Below are 22035 nucleotides of genomic sequence, written 5' to 3' on the forward strand. Positions count from 1 at the left end.
GCTTTTGAACTGTGGTGCTGGAGAAGACTCTTGCAAGTCACTTGGACTGCAAGGAGATCCAACCAGTCAATCCTAAAGGAAATCAGTCCTGAATCTGAATATTCATTGGAAGGACTGATGCTGAAGCTGAAACTCCAATACTTTGGCCACCTGATGATAAGAACTGACTCCTTAGAAAAGACCCTGATGCTAGGAAAGATTGATGGCAGGAGAGAAGAGGACCACAGAGGATGAGATGGTTGGATGGCATCACTGACTTGATGGACATGAGCTTGGGCAAGCTCTGGGAGTTGGTGATGGACAGGGAAGCCTGGCGTGCTGCAGTCCTTGGGGTCACGAAGAGTCAGACACAACTGAGCAACTGAACTGACTGAAAGATCCACGAATGTTGTTTTGTGAAGCTCTTGTTCATCTCTTCTGAATGTTCTCTAGTATTCCACAAAGGAGGTATGCTCCAAATGATCTGTTATTCCGTTTGTTGATGCTGAGAGACACTGGGTTTGTTTCAGTATTTTTGCTACTACAAAATAGTGTTACTATTATTACAAATAGTGCTTCCCTGATAGCTCAGTTGGTAAAGAATCCACCTGCAATGCAGGAGACCCTGGTCCAAATCCTGGGTTGGGAGGCTCCCCTGGAGAAGGGATAGGCTACCTACTCCAGTATTCTTGGGCTTCCCTTGTGGCTCAGCTGGTAAAGAATCTGACTGCAATGTGGGGAGACCTGGGTTTGATCCCTGGGTTGCGAAGATCCCCTGAAGAAGAGAAAGGCTAGCCACTCCAGTATTCTGGCCTGGAGAATTCCATGTACTGTATAGTCCATGGGGTCTCAAAGAGTTGGATACAACTGAGTGACTTTTACTTTCATTGCTGTCAGTACCCTTGTGTATATTCTTGTGCATATCTTTTGTACCTGTGAAAGTCTTCCTTGGAAAGGAATCCAGGAGGGGAATGGTTAGGGAATATGACCATTCATCATTACAAGACAATGTCAAATTCCTTCCCAGAGCAGTTGTTCTAATTTACAGCTCCATCATAAAAGAACCTCCTGTAGATCCATTTCCTCTCTGACATATGGCATTTTCATATTTTAAAATTTTTGCCAGTTGAATTGGTACTAACCAGCATATAGTCTTTGCCTGCGTTTCCTGATGTCTAAAAAGGTGAATGTCTCTTATCTTTACTGGCCCTATGGATTCCTCTTCTGAGATTCCTGCTCATGTCTCCTGTTAATTTTTCAAATGGATTATCTTTTTCTTCTTGATTGGCAGATGTTCTTTATATTTAATTTTCAATCTTTTCTTTATAGTTAGCATTTTCTGTTTGTAGTTTAAGAAATTCTTCCTTTTCCCATTATCATGAAAATATTCACCTATACCCTACAAAGAATTGTACACTTTTACTTATGACATTTAAGGACTTGATTTGCTACAGTTAATATCTGTCTAGGGTGTGAGGCAGCAGTACAAGTTCTTGTTTTCTTTTTAATATGAATAATAATTTGTGCAGATTCATGTTTCAAATAGTTTCTCCCATTTCCACCAATCTGGTTTGCTACATCTGTTTTATTTTAAAGTCCCAAGTGTGAATCTGTTTCTAGACTCTCTAGTATATACCATTGTGGACTGACATAAATAGTGGACATTTATATCAAATCCTGATACCTGATAGGGCAAACCCCTGTCCTCCTGTCATTCATTTTCAGAATTTTGGCCTTTTGTTATTCTTTAAACATTATGGACACCTTCCAAGGTGGTGCTAGTGGTAAAGAACCCACCTGCTAATGCGGGAGATGTAAGAGATGTGCCTTCAATCCCTGAGTTGGGAAGATCCCCTGGAGGAGGGCATGGCAACCCACTCCAGTATTCTTGCCTAGAGAATCCCATGGATAGAGGAGCTTGGCAGGCTACAGTTCATAGGGTTGCAAACAGTCAGATGCAACTGAAGTGACGTAGCACGCATGGATCCATTATAGAATGAGCTTATCAAGACCATTAAAAGGTCATCGAACTTTTGACTAGAACTGAGTTGAATGGAAAGATCACATTGTGGGAGAATTGATATCTTTTTGATACTAAATATTCCTATCAATATGGCATCTCCTAGTGCTTTTAAAAAATGTCTGCCAATTAAGTATTACAATTTTCCCTGTAAAAGTATTAGCTGATTTTTGTTAGATTTCGTCCAAGGAATATAATTTTTGTGATGCTATTTTAAGTGGTATCATCTTTTTAGTTAAATGTACTGGTTATTTTTTGCTCTTATATAGAAATGCTATTGTTCTGTTGATCTTCTATCTAGCCCCATCCTAAATTCTCCTTTTGTTTCTGAAACTTTGTTAAGAGATTCCCTTGGATTTTCTTTATAGTCAGTAATAGCATCAATTTTCCCTAGAAGTTACACATCTTTTGTTACATTTATATCTCATATGCATTATGTGATATTATTATAGATGATTTATTTTGAATTAGTATATTTTTGGCTAGTGCATAGCAATTCTATTAGCTATTTAAGATTAATCTTGTATCATCCTCCCCATATTACAAATGAGAAAACTGAGCCCTAGGGAGTTAAGTAACATGTCAAGGGTTATTATACTACTAAAAGTGGTAAGCTTGGATGAGAACCCATTCATTTTAACCATAAAACCCACACATCCCTCGCCTACTTGTTTCCTTGAAGTACATAGCAAATTGTGTACAGGAAACCACTGTTAAGAAGCAAATCACACAGAATCCCATTTTTGACTTTTGTTTCTCCTGACATTATTTCACCTTCTTGCAGTTCACAATACTGTAATTAAGAACAGGCTTGCATGTTCCTTTCCTTTATAGTCTGGGTTTCCCCAGTGGTTCAGTGATAAAGAATCTGCCTGCAATGCAGGAGATACAGGAGACCTGGGTTCGATCTCTGGGTCGGAAAGATCCCCTGGAGAAGGGAATGGCCACCCACTCCAGTATTCTTACTGGGAAAATCCGATGGACAGAGGAGCCTGGTGGGCTACAGTCCATGGGGTTGCAAAGAGTCAGACACGACCGAACACAACGCACAACACAACAACTGCCCCATTTATGACCAAGGTTTTGGATGGCTTTTCCAACTTTTCTGGATGTTCGCAGTAAACTCACTAACTATGCATACCTAGAAAAATCTTCCCCATGACATTAAGTAAAAAATTCTTCCACAACACTCAGAGAAAGTTAGTATTAATAAATAACTTAGCTAAGTCTTTAAAATATGCTATGGTTTCAGTGAGCTAGAAAAATTCTTTTGGAGTCTTCTCTCTGCTCCAGTGGGTAAATTCACATTCAGTCAATTTCTGAAAATACATGTTCAGTTGCCAATGGGCTTGCATTTTGATCTGCAGCTCATAATATGCACTTAATGGGAAGGAACTGCTCCTGGAATCCTATTTTGGTCTGTCAAACATTTTTCAAGCCTTGGTGATCTATTGATTAAATCTGTATTCATAAATTTTTATGAATTCATGTTTCATAAGACTCAAAAGGCCATAACCTAGGGTAAGAATCACCTGTCAATTTAAAAACAAAGTCAAAGGTGTTCTGAAACTGTACTAGACCCACGAGAAGAATCAGGGTGGAAAGTAGTTTCCTGTAAGTTAAGAAAAGACAATTTTAGGGGAAAATCTGTGCAAAAGCAATTGAAGCAATTGTTCCCAGGCCAATGCTTTATCTTACATGCTACTATTCAAGCCTAGATTTTATAGCCATATTCTTCAGCTCAGAAAAGGATTACATAAAACTATATAGTAATTTTTTTAAAGGCCAGGTTATTGGAGGAAATTTTAAGATTAGCAAAGGAAAAATTCAACACTAAGAGTGATTATCATTCAGATAACCATTCTTATTTCAGTGTATTTGTCCAAACTACTCATTATGATTTTTACACGGAGTTTATGTTCACAACATACTTACATGAAAAATAAGATTAATTATCCTCATTATCCTTAGCTCCAGAGGTAAAGTTAAAAAGATGAGTTTAATTAACCAGGATCACATATCAAATTAAGGTCAGATTAGTGGGAAAAACAAGAGTTTCTGAATCTACCCTTGGTCCCTGCTTCTCGTGAGGCACTGGATGGAGGGTGAATTAGGAATCCTGCCAAACAAGCATGTCAACATTCGGTTTAGAGCTGGACTTGAGACAAATGCTAGTGAGAAGTGGGCTTTCTCTCAGAAAAGTGAGCCATGAAATACCATAACTTATCAGTCATTGATGGGTAAATTCTTCGAAGTTGCTCTTTGTCTAAAATTCCTATTTGAAATACTATGGAGGGAGCTTCAAATATGGGAACTTGGACTTTTTGACATGGTTACTGTTTCCTAGTGCAAATCACCCATCCTTACACCTTCTCAGTGAGTTTTCATCAATGTTCTGCTCATTCACTTGTCTGCTGGGGAAACAGTGGGAGCAGCTGGAATAGCGTCACTATTGCAAAGAGCAGAGTGATAGGGAAGCCGAAGCCGACAGAAAGCTCTTTTGTGGCCATATACCTGATGGCCCAAATGTTCAGCCACGACATCACTTTCTAGTCAACCTGATCAGAGGGTGCAGTAAGACAAATGAAAGAACTTACCACATAAGCCAGGTGTGGCCGAGTGATCACAGCTGTGCTTTGACTAGCAACCGTGATGCTCAGAGAGGCGCCGGCAGCCAGTTGGGGCCCCCGGGCCTTGTCTGGTGATATCTCCACCCTCACGTCCACTGTTGTGGCTGAAAGGCCGTCTGTGACTGAGATTTCCATGCTGTCCTCGCGGGCAGACGAGCCATCATGTAGATACCGCAGGACATTCTTCTCTACATCCTCATATGTGAAAGTGTCACCTTTCAAGAACAAAACAAATTGCAAAAATCCAATAGCTTCTGGGAACAACGCTTTTCATTTTCATAACACCTTTGTTCTCAGGATTTCAAAGCACATATAGGATCATAAACCCTGGGAGTTGTAAGCTAATTAGTTCAACCATCCACCCAACGTAAGATTCCCTTTACACTACCCTTGAAAAGGGTTCTTTAGCCTGTCCTTCAACATGGCTCAAGGTGGGAGGCTCACCATTTTACAAGGGAGCTAATTCCACTGAAGATAACTCTGTAATTTTTTTAAAGCTGTAAATCAGATGGAGCCAAAATCTGCCTCTCTAAGCTCCACTCCTCACTCTTTCATTCTAGACAATACAGGGCATGCTTCTGTTCTTCATGATAGCCCTTCTAGAATCTAATCATGATACTGATGATTTATTTTAAAAGTTAAGAAAGTTAAAAAATACTTAAAACTTGAAAAGTATACTTGAACTTAGAAACCTCCTCTGTGTAAATCTAGAGTATTTTAATTCATAATTAGGTGATAGGTGTTGTGTAGAAAAATTTTTTCAAGGTCATAATCATTTAAAAAATAGGTTTAAGCAAAATTTAGAATATTTAAATGGCAGGATTCACTAGAATTCTAGAATCTTCAATATACAATATGAAAACTTCTCAAAATTGTTTGGTCATAGAACCCTTTTTATGAAAAATGCTACTTAGTACCATGGGGCCCCATGACTCCTAAGCACAGCTGAGGAAATGGTCTTCTTGGATGTTATATTCAAGTCTATTTTCTCACAGATTACTGACTGTAATAATTGATGTTATATAAGAAAACTAAAGAATTTATTCATTTTTTGTTTTCTTCTTCCAAGCCTTCTCTTGATGCTAATGTTATTGTGCCTTAAAACGATAATAAAACTAATATTTTACAAACATCTTTAGAACTCACGTATTAATTACACAAACGTTGGTTAAATATAATATTAAAGAAACTGGGCTATGACTGTTATGCTCCTAACATAGTTCCCTTAGGGTACCAGAAATCTATCATAATGACACTTCTTTTGTTCAGTAACTTAAAAAAAAAACAACAACTGTCTTTGTGACTCCCAAGTGCCTATTTATTGTTCTTACAAATCCCACGTAGTTTCAAGGTCAAAAATTTGACACTCTCCCTCTGCAGCGATATTCAGAAGAATGCATTATTACACGCCTATTAGGAATTACATGAAAGTTTTGAGAAAATATGGATTGTCAGAATAAGGATATAGCATCCCAAGGTGACAACTTTGAAAACAATATTTACTTCAGCATATGAGAGTCAACTATTAAAAATTAGAATTAGTTTTGTTCTTTGAACTTATCTGTATTTCCTAAACAATCAGCATGTATTATTTTTATAACTGGATAAGGTATAATAAATATTATTTTGGAAAGCTGGTCACATTACCATGTTTTTTTAATGGATGAAAATACATGCAGCTTATACTCTAAAGAGTCAGAGTGTTTACTGTGTCACAAGGAGCTGACAACTCTTACGAGGTTGTTCTAAACGTACTTACTCCTGGTTTCAGAAATCAATTTTACATACAACCTGAGGAAAGAGCTTCATAGTTTTGGAGTGTGGGTGGTGGTGCAGAGAAGGAAGTCCCCAGTACTTCAGCCAATGGACTAAACATTAAAGGTCTTCCCTTTCTGAGTACCTCCTTATGGTTTATCTCAAAATATTGCTTTACTTCTTGTTGGAGACATAAAACCAACTATAGAGCAAGAACAATATTCTATATAAGAAGAGAATCTAAAAAACAGTGAATGTAAGTACATGTTTAACTGAATCACTTTGCAATACACCTGAAACTATCAAAACATTGTAAATCAACCATACTTCAATAAAATTAAAACAGTAAAAAAAAAAATAATAATAATAGAAGTTCCAGGAGGTCAATGACAGAGAGAGCAGGCTACCTGTGGCCATGGGCCCTGGTGACCCAGCCGTGTACTTAATAAGCACGCCGTGCTGTGGAGGCTTCCGAAGCTCAAAGAGGAGCTCTTCAGGCACTGTCTCCGTGTCTCGTACTCCCAACCGAAGTTCTGTAGTCAGGAGAATAGAGTATGGTGAGAAGCTGTGTACGTTAACAACTCTATACTCCACATACAGTAAAGCCCCAGGCCAGGCTGGAAGCCAGGGTGTGGGAAACATGATGGCTACAAGAAAATGCTAAATTGAATTGACCACAAAAGAGAGAAAACTTAATATAGTCAATTCACAAATTTTAAGTAAGTTCTTCAAGAGTTTACTTATGAGTCGGTAATTCCAAATTCAGAACACCTTTTTTCTTCCATACAAATGAGGCAATGGCAGTCCACAAAAAGGTCAGTCCTGACTGACTGCATAGATTTTCCTCCATAAAATACTCGTGGAAGTTGTTTTTACTTATTATTGTTTCTTCCCTTCTCCTTTCTCCAAATCTATAGAGGAGCCAGGTTATTTTAATAATGGTTGCTCTGGCCATCACATCACAAGAGAAAGAGTGGGACAGAAGAGACAGTTATCTTCATATCTATGACTTGTTAATAAGTTGGATGATAATTCACTTTAGGCCAATAATGACATGTAGAAACTGGATAAGGATGTGTAAGAACACACCTTACAAAAATCAAAATATCCACTCTTCCCTTTTCAGATGTTCTTGGTAGAAGACTAAACTTCTAAAGAGTAAGTATACTAATAGGTAAATAAAATCACATATAAAACACTTGGGTCTCTAGCTCTTCACAACTTCTGAAGGTTATTGTGATCTACCACTCCTGTTACTTTTCACTTTCTCAGTAGAAAACAAGAGCAGCCATTGAAACCATTTCCCTCACGTCTCTTCTCTGTTCTGTTACTTTATATTTTAGTGATGGCAACAAATCAAATTCCTGGAGGCTGGAAAATGAATTCAGTGTTGTATTCCATCACTGAGCACTGGCCTCTGAAGGGTTTATTTCCTTCTCTCTGTTGCTTCCATTTGCATGGAAATGGCCAAAGGGACTGCTATGGATGAGAAAGCACGCAACTTCCGGAAGAGAAGGTCACTACTTTTTGGTAACCATGAAGAGGTTTAAACAGGGACTGTTAAGTGAAATATGGTTCTATCTCCACAGCCATTTTCTTGAGGTTCCCAGTTCTTACCTATAGACGTGCTGCCTCCTGGGCTGACCTCAAGCAGAGGAGCTGTGACTTGGAAGCCTGGTGAGTGCTGATCAGCGCGGAGTAAGTGAATGGTGAGGGCCATCTCTGGACTTGTGTGCTCTCCATCAGAAACTAGAAAGGGCACACACGCACACACAGGCATAAATCACCTTGTAGTCTGGTCACCTTTAGACAAGTTCTATACATTTGTACCTAGAAGTTTTTTTTAGATTATCTTAACACTCTGAAGAGATGCTCACAGATGGAAAGAATAAGGCAACAAGTTAAAGATACTGTGAGCTATTCTACAAAGCTCGTTCTACTGAATAACAAAGAGGCTAAAGGACCATAATAACACAGTCATTTTAAGAAGCAACTTTCACAACAAGATGATATTGATAAAAGTTAGTGGAAAGTAAAATAAAATACGTGCTCATAGGTAATGCGGATAAAAGCTTTTATTTGTGGAATTATTGTAGATTCAATTCATTCTTCCAGTGTTCCAGAGAAATACTTTTTCAAGCAATCTCTTTGAGAAATAACTTTTCTATGTCTCATTAGAAAATAATTTTTTAAAAGGATAGAAATGTCTACACAAGTAATTCTAATGGTATTTGTTTGGAAGTAAGCAGACTCATTTTTACCTGGTCAGTATGTCCAGTGCAATAAGTGGAAGACAACTTTGTGAATAAAGCAGTTACCTTAAGATTTTATTTGGATTACCTGAGACATCCAAATGAAAGCTGATCACTGGATGGAAATGAAAGCAGAGTTGCCAGACCCTTGATTCTTATTTCCATTTTTCCATACCCCACATGCCTTCCCTTCCCTAAAAGTCAGGTTTGTAGGAACACCAGCACCACCAACTCATCAATGGGTTTATATGCAGTGCCTACTGAAAAAACTTCACTGTTGATACTTTAAATGCAGGGTCTGCTTATACATGGGTTCACTACAAGAAACTTGTTTCCTTTTCTACTTTCTCCTGGACTCAGTAACAAGTCAGTGGGAATCTGACCTCTACTTCAGCCAAGTAAAGCATCACTTAGTGACTTCTGCTAATGAGTCCATACAGGTTTTAGATTTGTCTTTTCCTTGAGAACACAACTAAAAGATATGGTTGGATTTTACAAGGTCTGTCCATGTCCTTAGAAAAGTCCAGAAATAGCCCTCCTGAAGGAGAGACGACATTATCCCTGGAAGAAATGATGGTTTTATGACTAGGGTCGTTTGGTCAAATGTCAAAGTTATTGCATCTGCTTCTTTGAGTTCAATCTTTCGTGCTCTCTGGATGGCCAGAGATAGGGATCAATGATTCTTCTTTTTTGTTTTTTCCTTAATGTTTCCTCTATTTTTCTTTAGATTTTTTTTCTCTTTAGATTTTTATGTGGGCCATTTTTGAAAAGTATTTACTGAATTTGTTAAACATTGCTTCTGATTTATGTTCTGGTGTTTTGGCCATGAGGCAGACGGAATCTTAGCTCCCTGACCAGGGATCGAACCCTCACCCCCTGCATTAGAAGGTGAAGTCCTAACCATTGGACCACCAGGGAAAGCCTGGGCCAACGATTCTTAATTTTGGGGAGCTTGTGGACAAGAATACCAACTTTTCCATACATTTCAGTGGATTCAGGATCCTCTGAAGTGCTTGGAATCTAAGTTAAGAAGGCCTTTTGTTAAATTAAAATAAATGATTGCAAAGTATAATTGCTTAATGTTTTACATTGATTTTTTTTTTTTTTTTTTGGAAGTGAGGAGCACCTTTAGGAGCCTTCACCATCCTTACCCTACAGAAGAGGAGGAAAGACCGAAAACTTAAACAGCTTTGGTCATATCACACAACTGTTGGTGTGATCAAGGTATATCCTTGCCTCTATAAATAAAGGGAGGAAAGTTATTTTTTAGTACAAATTTGTGCATGCTTAGTTGCTCAGGCATGTCTGACTCGTTGTGACCCTATGAACTGTAGCCCACTAGCTCATCTGTCCATAGGATTTCTCAGGGAAGACTACTGGAGTGCATCGCCATTTCCTCCTCCAAGGGGATTTCTCCCCACCCAGGGATAGAACCTGCATCTCTTGCATCTCTTGCATTGGCAGGCAGATTCCTTACCACCAAGCCATATGCAAAGCCTAGTACAAATTTCATAACAACAAAATATACCATGATGGTGCAGGGTTTAGCAAGCAAACATAAGAACTTACACAATCAAAATGTTAATTGCATGTCTAACCTTATCTTTAAGCAATGTTTTTGATTTCTCTGAGAAATAGTCAAATTGTTTCTGGTCTCATACTTTTTAGATTGGTCCCTTTCACTAAAAGGTCTACACAAAAAATCTGCACACAGATGGTTAAGCACCTTTATTCATAATGGCCCAAACTTGGAAGCACCCAAAATGTCCTTTAGCAGGTGAATGGATAAATAAACTATGGGACAGCTAGACAATGGAATATCACTCAACACTAAAACAAATGAGCTACCAAGCTCTGAAAATACACGGAGGAATCTTAAGTGCATATTACTAAATGAAAGAAGCCAGTCTAAAAAGTATGAGTTCAACTAAATGATATTCTGAAAAGGGTAAAACCATGGAAGGCAATAAAAAGAATAGTGTTTGCCAAAGGTGGGAGGTAGGGGTTGCAGGACGTGCATAGGCAAAGCACAGAAAAATTTTAGGGCATTACAGTATCAACTCTGTATGATACAATGATGGGTAAATGCCATACACTGGTCTAAACCCATAGGAGGCAAAATGACAAGAGTGAACTCTAGAGTAAACTCGACTTTGGGTGATTACGTGTCAGTGTTGATTTATCCTTGGTGAGAAGTGTACCATTCTAGTGACTGATGCTGACAACAGGAGAGGCTAAGCTCTGCATGTGCTGGGGTGGGGGCACAGGGAAAATGTCTCAGCCTTCCTTTCAATTTTGTTGTAGACCTAAAACTGCTCTAAAAAAATGGTCTAAAATAAAAATTTTTTAAAATCACTGAACAGTAAAATAAAAGAACCTCAGGCAGAAACAAGATAAATTAATTTAAGGTCAACCCAAGGTCTATTTTCTTTACTCTGTATAATAGGTTCATGGATCATTTAACTTAAAGTCTGGGGGAAGTTAATAGTTAACCCCTTCATCTATTCAAGCTTTCAGATGAGTGTTGAGGCTTAAAATCTAAACTGGCACACTACCATGATACTTGATTGTTTTTCATGACCAGAACACATACAGACCAGAATAAACTCAGAAAAGTCAGAAACTTGTATTAAAATCCTGGTTGTACTATTTACCAGGTATAGAAACTTGGGCAGATTACTACTATAATGAGCCTTAGTTTTCTCAGCTTTAAAATGCTAAAATAAAACCTATATTTACAATATTGCTATAAGGCTTAAATGCAACAAGTAATACTGCAAATTGTTTTATAATCAAGAAGTCTAGAAATAAGCCGACAATGGGTTCTTTTCAACAATGACACAATACTAGAAAAAGAAATAAAAGGTGTCTACATCAGAATAAAAGAAAATTGTCAGTATTTGCAGATGAAATATTATATATAGAAAACCTTAAAGATTTCACCAAAAAACTGAGAGAACGAATAAAGGAATTCAGTAAAGTTGCAGGATACAAAATCAATACACAAAAATCTTTTGCATTCTGTACACTAATAACAAATCATTAGAAAGGGAAATTAAGAAAATAACCTCATTTAGAGTTGTATCAAAAAATTAAACATGTAGGGATAAATTTATTAAAGGAAGTGAAAGACCTGTAATATGAAAACTATATGACACCAATGAAAGAAACTAAAAAGACACAAATACACGGAAAGATATTTCCTTATCATGAAATAGAAGAATGAATATTGTCAAAAAGCGGTTCCCCTGGAGGGTCTTCATACAGTTTGCTTTGAGGTTGCAAAAAGCCAGCCATGACTTAGAAATTGAACAATAACAACAATATGGTGATTATAATCATTAATCAATTATTATTATTAATATAATTTTATTATGATATTAATAATATGATAACATGATATAATAATATAATATAATAAAAATGATATTATTAATAATATCATTTGGCATATTTGAAAGTTGCTAAGAGAATAAATTTAAAGCTTTTATCACAGGAAAAACATTTACTACATGGTGACAGATGTTAACTAGAGGTATTGTGGTGGTCATTTCACAGTATATACAAATATCACTCATGATGTTGTACACTGAAATGTTATACGTCAACTATATGTTTTACATACATACATATACATCAAATAAATCTCAAAAAATAATAAAAAGTAAAAAAAAAAACCAAAGATGGAAGACTAAAATTTACTGTTGCTTCAAGTGTGATTTTTTAGCCCTCAAAGAACAAATGAATATCTGAGAATTTTAGGGAGATGACATTCTTTCCCACCAACATTTAGTCCTACATGAACTATAATAGGACATGTGGATGGTTGACTCTAATGAAATAGTCAATCCCAAGGAAACAGCAATGTATGGATGCCATTTATGGTCAATCAACTTCACTCTAGACCTATATAAGAAAGTGTGTCTCTATTTTACATCAGCATAGATGCCAGCTCTGATTCTGTTTTTGCTTATTGGCACTAAAACTAGGATGCTGAGATCTCTCACACACAGCTACCACAACTTACTCTCTGGGTCACAACGCTTTTGCTTCCAGTAGCAAAGCATTCAATGAAAGGCTCTATTTAAGACTATGAAAAGTGAAAACGTTAGTTGCTCCTTGTGTCTAACTCCTTTAGACCCCCTGGACTGTAGCCCGCCAGGCTCCTCTGTCCATGGAATTCTTTAGGCAAGGATACTGGAATGGGTAGCCATTCCCTTCTCCAGGGGATCTTCCTGATCCAGAGATCAAACCAGGGTTTCCTGCATTGCAGGGATATTCTTTACCATCTGAGTCACCAGGGAAGCCCATTCATTCAGTAGCTGAGCATCACGTAGGGATGATTATAGGCATGCTTCAGAGATATTTCAGGTTTGGTTCCAGACCATTGCAATAAAGTGAATGCTATAATAAAGCAAGTCACACAAACTTTTTGGCTTCTTAGTGTATATAAAAATTATGTTTATACTACACTGTAGTCTAATAAGTGTGCCATAGCATTATGTTAGGCATTATGCATGTACATTAAAAAATAATGTACATATCTTAATTAGAAAAATAATTTATTGCTAAATATGCTAGCCATCATCTAAGCCTCCAATGAATTATAATCTTTTTTGCTGGTAGAGGACCTTGAGTCAATGTTGACGGCTGCTGACTGATCATGCTGGTGGTTGCTGAAGGTTGGGACGGTGGTGGCAATTTCTTAAAATAAGACAATGAAGTTTGCTGTACTGATTGAGTCTTCTTTTTGCAAAAGATTTCTCTGTAGCACACAATGCTGTATGATAGCATCTTATCCACAGAATATCTTGCAAAATTGGAGTCAGTCTTCTCAAACTCTGATGCTGCTTTATCAACTAAGCTTTTTGCAATATTCTAAATCCTTTGTTGTCACTTCAGTAATCTTTGCAGCATTTTCAATAGGAGTACATTTAATCTCAAATGACCACTTTCTTTGCTAATCCATAAGAAACAACTGGAATGAAGATTGCTGAGAGAAATATCAATAAACTCATATATGCAGATGACACCACCATTATGGCAGAAAGTGAAGAACTAAAGAGCCTCTTGATGAAAATGAAAGAGGAGAGTGAAAACGTTGGCTTAAAGCTCAACACTCAGAAAACTAAGATCATGGCATCTGGTCCCATCACTTCACGGCAAACAGATGGAGAAATAGTGGAAACAGTGGCAGACTTTATTTTGGGTGGCTCCAAAATCACTGCAGATGGTGACTGCATCCATGAAATTAAGACCCTTACACCTTGGAAGGAAAGTTATGACCAACCTAGGTAGCATATTAAAAAGCAGAGACATTACTTTGCCAACAAAGGTCCATCTAGTCAAGGCTATGGTTTTTCCAATAGTCATGTATGGATGTGAGAGTTGGACTGTGAAGAAAGCTGAGTGCCAAAAAATTCATACTTTTGAACTGTCGTGTTGGAGAAGACTCTTGAGAATTCCTTGAACTACAAGGAGATCCAACCAGTCCATCCTAAAGGAAATCAGCCCTGAATGTTCATTGGAAGGACTGGTGTTGAAGCTGAAACTCCAATACTTTGGCCACCTGCTGCGAAGACCTGACTCATTGGAAAAGACCCTGATGTTGGTTGGGAAAGATTGAAGGTGAGAGGAGAAGGGGACGATGGAGGATAAATTGGTTGGATGGCATCACTGACTCAATGGACATGAGTTTGAGTAAACTCTGGGAGTTGGTGATGGACAGGGAGGCCTGGCGTGTTGCAGCCCATGGGGTTGCAAAGAGTTGGACACAACTGAGCGACTAAACTGAACTGAACTGAAGAAACAACTCATTCATTAAAGTTTTATCATGAGATAGCAGCAATCAGACATATCTGACACTCCACTTCTGATTTTAGTTCTCTTGTTATTGCCATATCTGCAGTTACTTCCTCCACTAAAGTCTCAAACCCCTCAAAGTCATTCAAGAAGTTTGGAATGAACTTCCTTCAGTTCAGTTCAGTTCAGTCGCTCAGTTGTGTCTGACTCTTTGCAACCCCATGAATCTCAACATGCCAGGCCTCCCTATCTATCACAAACTCCCGGAGTTTACTCAAACTCATACACATAGAGTCGGTGATGCCATCCAGCCATCTCATCCTCTGTTGTCCCCTTCTCCTCCTGCCCCCAATCCCTCCCACCATCAGGGTCTTTTCCAACGAGTCAACTCTCTGCATGAGGTGGCCAAAGTACTGGAGTTTCAGCTTCAGCATCAGTCCTTCCAATGAACACCCAGGACTGATCTCCTTTAGGATGGACTGGTTAGATCTCCTTGCAAGTCCAAGGGACTCTCAAGAGTCTTCTCCAGCACCACAGTTCAAAAGCATCAATTTTTCAGCCCTCAGCTTTCTTCACAGTCCAACTCTCACATCCATACATGACCACTGGAAAAACCATAGCCTTGACCAGATGGACCTTTGTTGGCAAAGTAATGTCTCTGCTTTTTAATATGCTATCTAGGTTGGTCATAACTTTCCTTCCAAGGAGTAAGTGTCTTTTAATTTCATGGCTACAGTCACCATCTGCAGTGGTTTTGGAGCCCCCAAAAATAAAGTCTGACACTGTTTCCACTGTCTCCCCATCTATTTCCCATGAGGTGATGGGACCAGATGCCATGATCTTAGTTTTCTGAATGTTGACTTTTAAGCCAACTTTTTCACTCTCCTCTTTCACTTTCATCAAGAGGCTTTTTAGTTCCTCTTCACTCTCTTCCATAACGGTGGTATCATCTGCATATCTGAGGTTATTGATATTTCTCCCGGCAATCTTGATTACAGCTTGTGCTTCTCCCAGCCCAGCGTTTCTCATGATGTACTCTGCATATAAGTTAAATAAGCAGGGTGACAACATGCAGCCTTGATGTACTCCTTTTCCTATTTGGAACCAGTCTGTTGTTCCATATCCAGTTCTAACTGTTGCTTCCTGACCTGCATAGAAGTTTCTCAAGAGGCAGATCAGGTTGTCTGGTATTCCCATCTCCTTCAGAATTTTCCACAGTTTATTGTGATCCACACAGTCGAAGGCTTTGGCATAATCAATAGAGCAGAAATAGATGTTTTTCTGGACCTCTCTTGCTTTTTCAATAATCCAGCAGACATTGGTAATTTGATCTCTGGTTCCTCTGCCTTTTCTGAAACCACCTTGAACATCTGGAACTTCCTTCAAACTCCTGTAAATGTTGATATTTTGACTTCTTCCCACAAATGAATGTTCTTAATGACATCTAGAATGGTGAATCCCTTCCAGAAGTTTGTCAATATATTTTGCCCAGATCCATCCCAGGAATCCCTATCTATGTTAGCTATAGCATCACAAATTGTATATTTTACATAATAAGACTGGAAAGTCAAAATTACTCCTTGATCTATGGGTTGCAGAATGGATGCTATGTTAACAGGCGTGAACACAACATTAATCTCATTGTACATCTCCATCAGAGCTCTTGGGCACCAGATATACTGTCAATAAGAAGCAAAATTTTGAAAGAAATCATTTTTTCCCAAGTAGTAGATCTCAAGACTGAGCTTAAAATATTCAGTAAGCCATGTTGTACACAGATTTGCTGTTATCCAGGCTTTGTTATTCCATTTATAGAGCACAGATGGAGTAGATTTAGTAGCTAGTTCTTAAGGGCCCTAGGATTTTTGGAATGGTAAATGAGTGTTGGTTTTAATTTAAAGTTAGCAGCTGTATTAGCCTTTAACAATACAGCCTGTCCTTTGAAGCCAGGGACTGACTTCTCCTCTACAGCTATGAAAGTCCCAGATAGCATCTTCTTCTAGCGCAAGGCTGTTTCACCTACACTGAAAATTTGTTCTTTAGTGTCACCACCTTCATGAATTAGCTAAGCTAGATCTTCTGGATAACCTGCTGCAGTTTTTATATCAGCACTTGTAGCTTTATCTTGTACTTTCTTGTTATTAAGATGGCTTCTTTCCTTAATCCCATGAATCAACCTCTGCTAGCTTCAAACTTTTCTTCTGTAGCTTCTCACCTCTCTTAGCTTTCACAGAATTGAGAGTTAGGATCTTGTACTGGATTAAATTTTAGCTTAAGGGAAAGTTGTGGCTGGTTTAATCTTCTACCCAGGCCATTAAGACTTTTTTCCCTATCAGCAACAAGGCTGCTTTGCTTTCTTATCATTTGTGTGTTCATTGGAGTAGCACTTCTAATTTCCTTCAAGAACTTTTCTGTTGCATTCACAACTTGGCTGTTTGGCACAAGAGACCTAGCTTTTAGCCTATTTTAACTTTTGACATTCTTTCCTTCCTAAGCTTAATTATTTCTAGTTTTTAATTTAAAGTGAGAGATGTGTGACTCTTCCTTTCACTTGAACACTTAGAGGTCATTGTAGGGTTATAAATTGGTTTAACTTCTATATTGTTGGGTCTCAGAAAATATGGAGGCCCCAAGGGAAGGAGAGAGATGGAGGAATGGCTGGTTCAGACAGAACACACACAACATTTATTAAGCTTATTGTCTTATATCAGCAAGTTCCTGGTGTCCCCAAAACAATCACAATATTAACATCAAAGATCACCGATCACAGATCACCATAACAAATACAATAATAACGAAAAATTTGAAATATTACAAGAATGATCAAAATGTGACACAGAGGCAGGAACTAAGCAAATGCTTCTAGAAAAATGGCACTGAAAAACTTGTTGTATGTCGGGTTGCCACAAACCTTCAGTTTGTAAAAAAAACATGCAATATCTGTGAAGCACAATAAAGGGCAATAAAATGAGGCAGGCATGTATGTGCCAATCACTATTTTGGGAACTCCGTGTGTGTGTGCTAAATCACTTCAGTCATGTCCGATTCTGTGCGACCCTATGAACTGTAGCCCTCCAGGCTCCCCTGTCCATGGAATTCTCCAGACAAGAACACTGGAGTGGGTTGTCATGCCCTCCTCCAAGGTTCAGATGCTCTACACATATATAATTATTATTTATTATCCCCATTGATGGATAGGCATGGAGGCACAGAAAGGTTAAGAAACTTTCTTAAAGCAGGCTGAAACTGAGACAGACTGAATTCAAAGTCTGAGATCTTAACCATTGTTACCTCTTTTTAATAAATAATAGAACAAGTTGAAATTGGGCTTAAAGAACACTAATCTTCGTATCATTGGTGGAGCATTTTTCCTATGAATACAAAGTTGAGCTATAACTATCTAACTAGCCATGTGATTATTTTAGAGGAAACTTGTGTTATGTAACTTTTAAATAGTTCTTAGAAAATAGCTAAAGTAACAATGAAGAGAGCAAAAAGAAGGTTTCTTGAAAGACTGCGATTAAAATTTTTACCTGTGAAGTGGAATTTCACCGATTCTGGGAGACCTGAAAGAAGAGAAGACAGAAAATGATTATATTGAACATTTGGGGGCCAAAAATGGATGAAAAAAGTATAAAATAATTAGGGGAGAAGTTAGAAAAGTAAATTATTATGGTTTAAGGGGGGCTTCTCTGGTGGCTCAAATGGCAAAAAATCTGTCTGCAACCTGGGTTCAATCCCTGGGTAAGATCCCCTAGGGAATGGATACCCATTCCAGTGTTCTTGCCTCATGGACAGAAAAACCTGGTGAGCTATAGTCCATGGGGTTTAAGGAAAGATCACCAGATTGTTAGCTAAAATTATGTTGAGTTTAATGATGCCAATACTAATTTTAAGTAACAAAAAGAACCACAGAGTGGAATAATTTTATATCATAGCAGTTAGAGTGATTTATAATAGATTCATTCAGGTTCTATTTTACCAGTACATAAAATCCTACAAATGGGTGAATGTGGGTAATGTCGTATATCACTGACAAGGCTTTCTGGTGGGTCAGTTTCACTGTAGAATTGAGTGATGCCTGGGACATTGATTTACACACTGTAACAGTGTGAGAGATTTACCTCGTGGCATTTATCCCATAGATTATACAGGATACAACTCTGCTCTCTCCAAAATGGCTCCAGAAACACAGGTGATTATAGTGGATTCGGAAATAACTTCAACCAGGGCTGACATGTTTTCTTTTCCTCTAATCTCTGGATAACCTGAGTTTCTTGTAAAAAGTGGGTCTTGTAAAGTTGGGGTTAGAGGACCATGAACATTTTCACTGGCTCTGAGTTATCCAGCGAGTAAACATTGGGGATTAGAGAAGGAAATGGAAATCCACTCCAGTATTTTTGCCTGGGACTCCCAGAGGAGTCCATGGGGTCGCAAGGAGTCGGACATGACTTAGCGACTAAACACACACACGAACATTGAGGACACTCCTTAGAGAAGAGGTTTATCCCAATGCTTAGGGATTTTTAATCTGAGTTAATTATCTTCTAGACAATTGCATCTTTATAAATAATGGCAAATATTACTTTAAAACTTTGCCATACTATAAAACATAATTCTAAAACTATTCAACCAGTGTTCAACTCACCATTAGAAAACACCAACTGTTCTGTATGATTAAAGCTACTATAGAAAAATAATTCTCTATATTAATTGTGTTGAAAGTGTGACAGTGTTAGTTGTTCAGTCATGTCCTGCTCTTTGCGACCCCAAGGCCTGTAGCTCAACAGGCTCCTCTGTCCATGGGATTTCCCAAGCAAGAATACTGGAGTAGGTTGCCATGACCTCCTCCAGGGGATTTTCCAACTCAGGGGTTGAACCCCAGTGTCCCACATTGCAGGCAGATGCTTTACCTCTGAGCCACAAAGGACATAAACATCTTAAAGATCACGAAGAAACAGGCTTCAAGATTTTTAGAGGCATTCCAAAGCAAAGAAGTGTCAAGGCTGACCAAAAAGTTCGTTTGGGCTCTTCCATAAGATGTTATGGAAAAATCTGAATGAATTTCTTGGTCATCCCAATATCTAGTGGAAGGGACTAAAAACTTAGCAGCTTTGAATACTTGGTCAATGGGAGACATAAGGGGGTGGCAAGGATTAAGGCTGTCTTGACTTAACAGAAGGGCATACACTTGAATTGCTTGAAATTCTCTTGGTCAACCTTTTCTTTTTTTAAAAGGTATTTTTGTCAAATCCTGGTTTTAATCCCCAAAGGTGCCTGCATGGGATCCTTCTCACTTGATTCCTGTCACACATGCCCATCTGCCATGGCCTCCTCTTCAAATTCTCTCTCTTCACTGCAGTCAAAGAGTTCCTTATGAAAAGCCAGCCCCCTGTATCTTAAAACCCCCACCAGGTTCTTCTTGTTCTTGGGATAAAGCTCCATGTCTCCACAGGCTCACAGGGCCCCTGCCCTCTCTCTTCCCATCCAGGCTCATCCCCGCTCTGCTCAACCCTCCACATTCCAGACACAAAGACTTTTTTCAGTCCCCAGGAAGTCCTATTCTCTCTCTCCCAGGGCCTCTGCCCAGGGGTGCATGTCCTTCTTTCCAGAATGTTCTCCCAATGATCCCAACACACACCACTCAGCCTAGTTAGCTCCTACTCACCCCTCCACCATCAAGACCTCCCTGAGGCAGCCTCCGGTGGACCCTCAATCTAGGTCAGACTTGTTACATCCAGTTCCATATCTTTAGAACACTTATCTCAGCCTGTGATTGAACATCCCTTACTGAGGGATAAGCTTTCTTCCTTATTTTTAGAGCACTTATTTCAGCCTGCAATTAAACCTCCCTTAGTGAGATTATTTCTCAAATTCTGTCTCTATACCTAGATCCCCAAACTTGCCAAGATGCCTCTTTTTGCTCACCACTAGCTCTCCAAGGCCTCATCCAGGCCTTGCCACCTAGGAGACACAAAATAAAGATTTATTGAAAGTATGCCATGAAGATTCACAGAGAGCAGTTTGAGCACCTCAAAATAGAAGGGAATAAAAGCATTACCAGCAAAGGAGAAGGCCCTGATCTCCTGGAGGTGGGGGGCTGCAGTGGGTGGCCGGTACATGATGTTGCCCTGGTTAACGTCTTCCTGGGAGAAATACCGGATGGGAGAGTGAGGCTGGTCCCTGTGTTCGATGATGCCTGGAAAGAAAGAGAGTCTGCATGAGCATCAACAGTAATTCTGATGGCTGACAATGATTAGAGACATAAAGCTGCCTTTCCCACTGGAGGAAGTCATCCATCAGGAACAATTGCTCTCAGGGTGTTCTTGGCATACTATTCTCTAGTTATTCAAGAAAGGGGCAAATCTGAAACCTAAATACTCTTGCCTAGGATTCATTGCAGGCTTCCCGGGTAAATTCCTCTGGAGAAGAGATAGGCTACCTACTCTGGTATTCTTGGGCTTCTCTGGTGGCTCAGCTGGTAAAGAATTCATCTACAATGCGGGAGACCTGGGTTCGATTCCTGGGTTGGGAAGATCCCCTGGAGGAGGGCAAGGCAACCCACTCCAGTATTCTTGCCTGGAGAACGCCCATGGATAGAGCAGCCTGGTAAGCTATAGTTGATGGGGTCACAAAGAGCTGAACACAACTGTGAGGCTAAGCATAGCACAGCACAGGATTCGTTGCTCACAAACAATAGTAAGATGCAAATGACTGCCCTCTAATGTGTCTTAGACCAGGGAATCCTCACAAGTCATAGACAATGAACTGTAATTATGAGGTTCTCTCAATTAAATTCAGGTTCAAAGGTGAAAGCCGCTCCAAAATGGCACAGACTGGTCTCCTGGTGAGGCTATAATGATTTTTCTTCAATCTACTTTCTTTCCTTCAGTCTCTGTGATGATTTCTGGCAACAATAACGTGGATCTTAATTATTCAAAGAACTGGATTATCATTAAGTTACAAAAGCCTTAGGGGCTGACTGTGGTTTCTAAATTTCACAGGTACAGAACTGATGGGCTTCCCTGGTGACTCAGCTGGTAAAGAATCTACCTGCAATGTGGGAGACCTGGATTTGATCCCTGTGTTGGGGAGATCCCCTTGGAGAAGGGAGTGGCCAACCCACTCCAGTATTCTGGTCTAGAGAATTCATCTAGGTGACCGATAATGCTACTGTAAATATATTTGTTATTTTTTTAAGCTCACAGGGTATTAATATTTAGAAGCACTATGTAAATTTAAAGAAGTCATAAACAGTGTTTATTACCTTGGTTAAAAACAAAGAGGAGGAGTAACCTATCCACTGAGGGAAAACTGAGTTTGTGTGGGTCAGCCCCACTGGTTGTCTGGCAGAGCTCCTTGTTCTTTGTGGTTGTTCAGTTGCTAAGTTGTATCTGACTTTGCAACCCTATGGACTGCAGCATGCCAGGCTCCTCTGTCCTCCACTATCTCCTGGAGTTTGTTCAAATTCATGCTCACTGAGTCGCTGATACTCCCTAACCATCTCATCCTCTGCCGCCCTCTTCTTTTGCCTTCAGTCTTTTCCAGCATCAGGGTCTTTGCCAAAGAGTAGACTCTTTGCATCAGGTAGCCAAAG

At 39.0% G+C, this 22035-nt stretch overlaps 1 protein-coding gene and 1 long non-coding RNA gene across 2 annotated transcripts in view; one reads left to right on the forward strand and one right to left on the reverse strand.

Annotated features, from left to right (window-relative positions):
* FRAS1 (Fraser extracellular matrix complex subunit 1) overlaps window positions 1-22035 on the reverse strand; it is a 506878-nt gene that overhangs the window by 102544 nt on the left and 382299 nt on the right. Inside the window, exons 34-38 of the mRNA XM_065913973.1 lie at window positions 20500-20637; window positions 17972-18004; window positions 8002-8133; window positions 6792-6917; window positions 4597-4844 (exon numbers count right to left, since the gene is read on the reverse strand). Of these exons, the coding sequence (XP_065770045.1) occupies window positions 4597-4844; window positions 6792-6917; window positions 8002-8133; window positions 17972-18004; window positions 20500-20637 (677 nt within the window). The remainder of the gene's footprint in view (window positions 1-4596; window positions 4845-6791; window positions 6918-8001; window positions 8134-17971; window positions 18005-20499; window positions 20638-22035) is intronic.
* LOC136152658 (uncharacterized) lies at window positions 7938-21533 on the forward strand. Its single transcript, XR_010660266.1, has 3 exons — window positions 7938-8061; window positions 9753-9860; window positions 21443-21533. It is a non-coding gene; the product is annotated as an uncharacterized lncRNA (long non-coding RNA).

The sequence above is a fragment of the Muntiacus reevesi genome, chromosome 22 (genome assembly GCF_963930625.1).
Source record: "Muntiacus reevesi chromosome 22, mMunRee1.1, whole genome shotgun sequence".
NCBI lineage: Eukaryota > Metazoa > Chordata > Mammalia > Artiodactyla > Cervidae > Muntiacus > Muntiacus reevesi.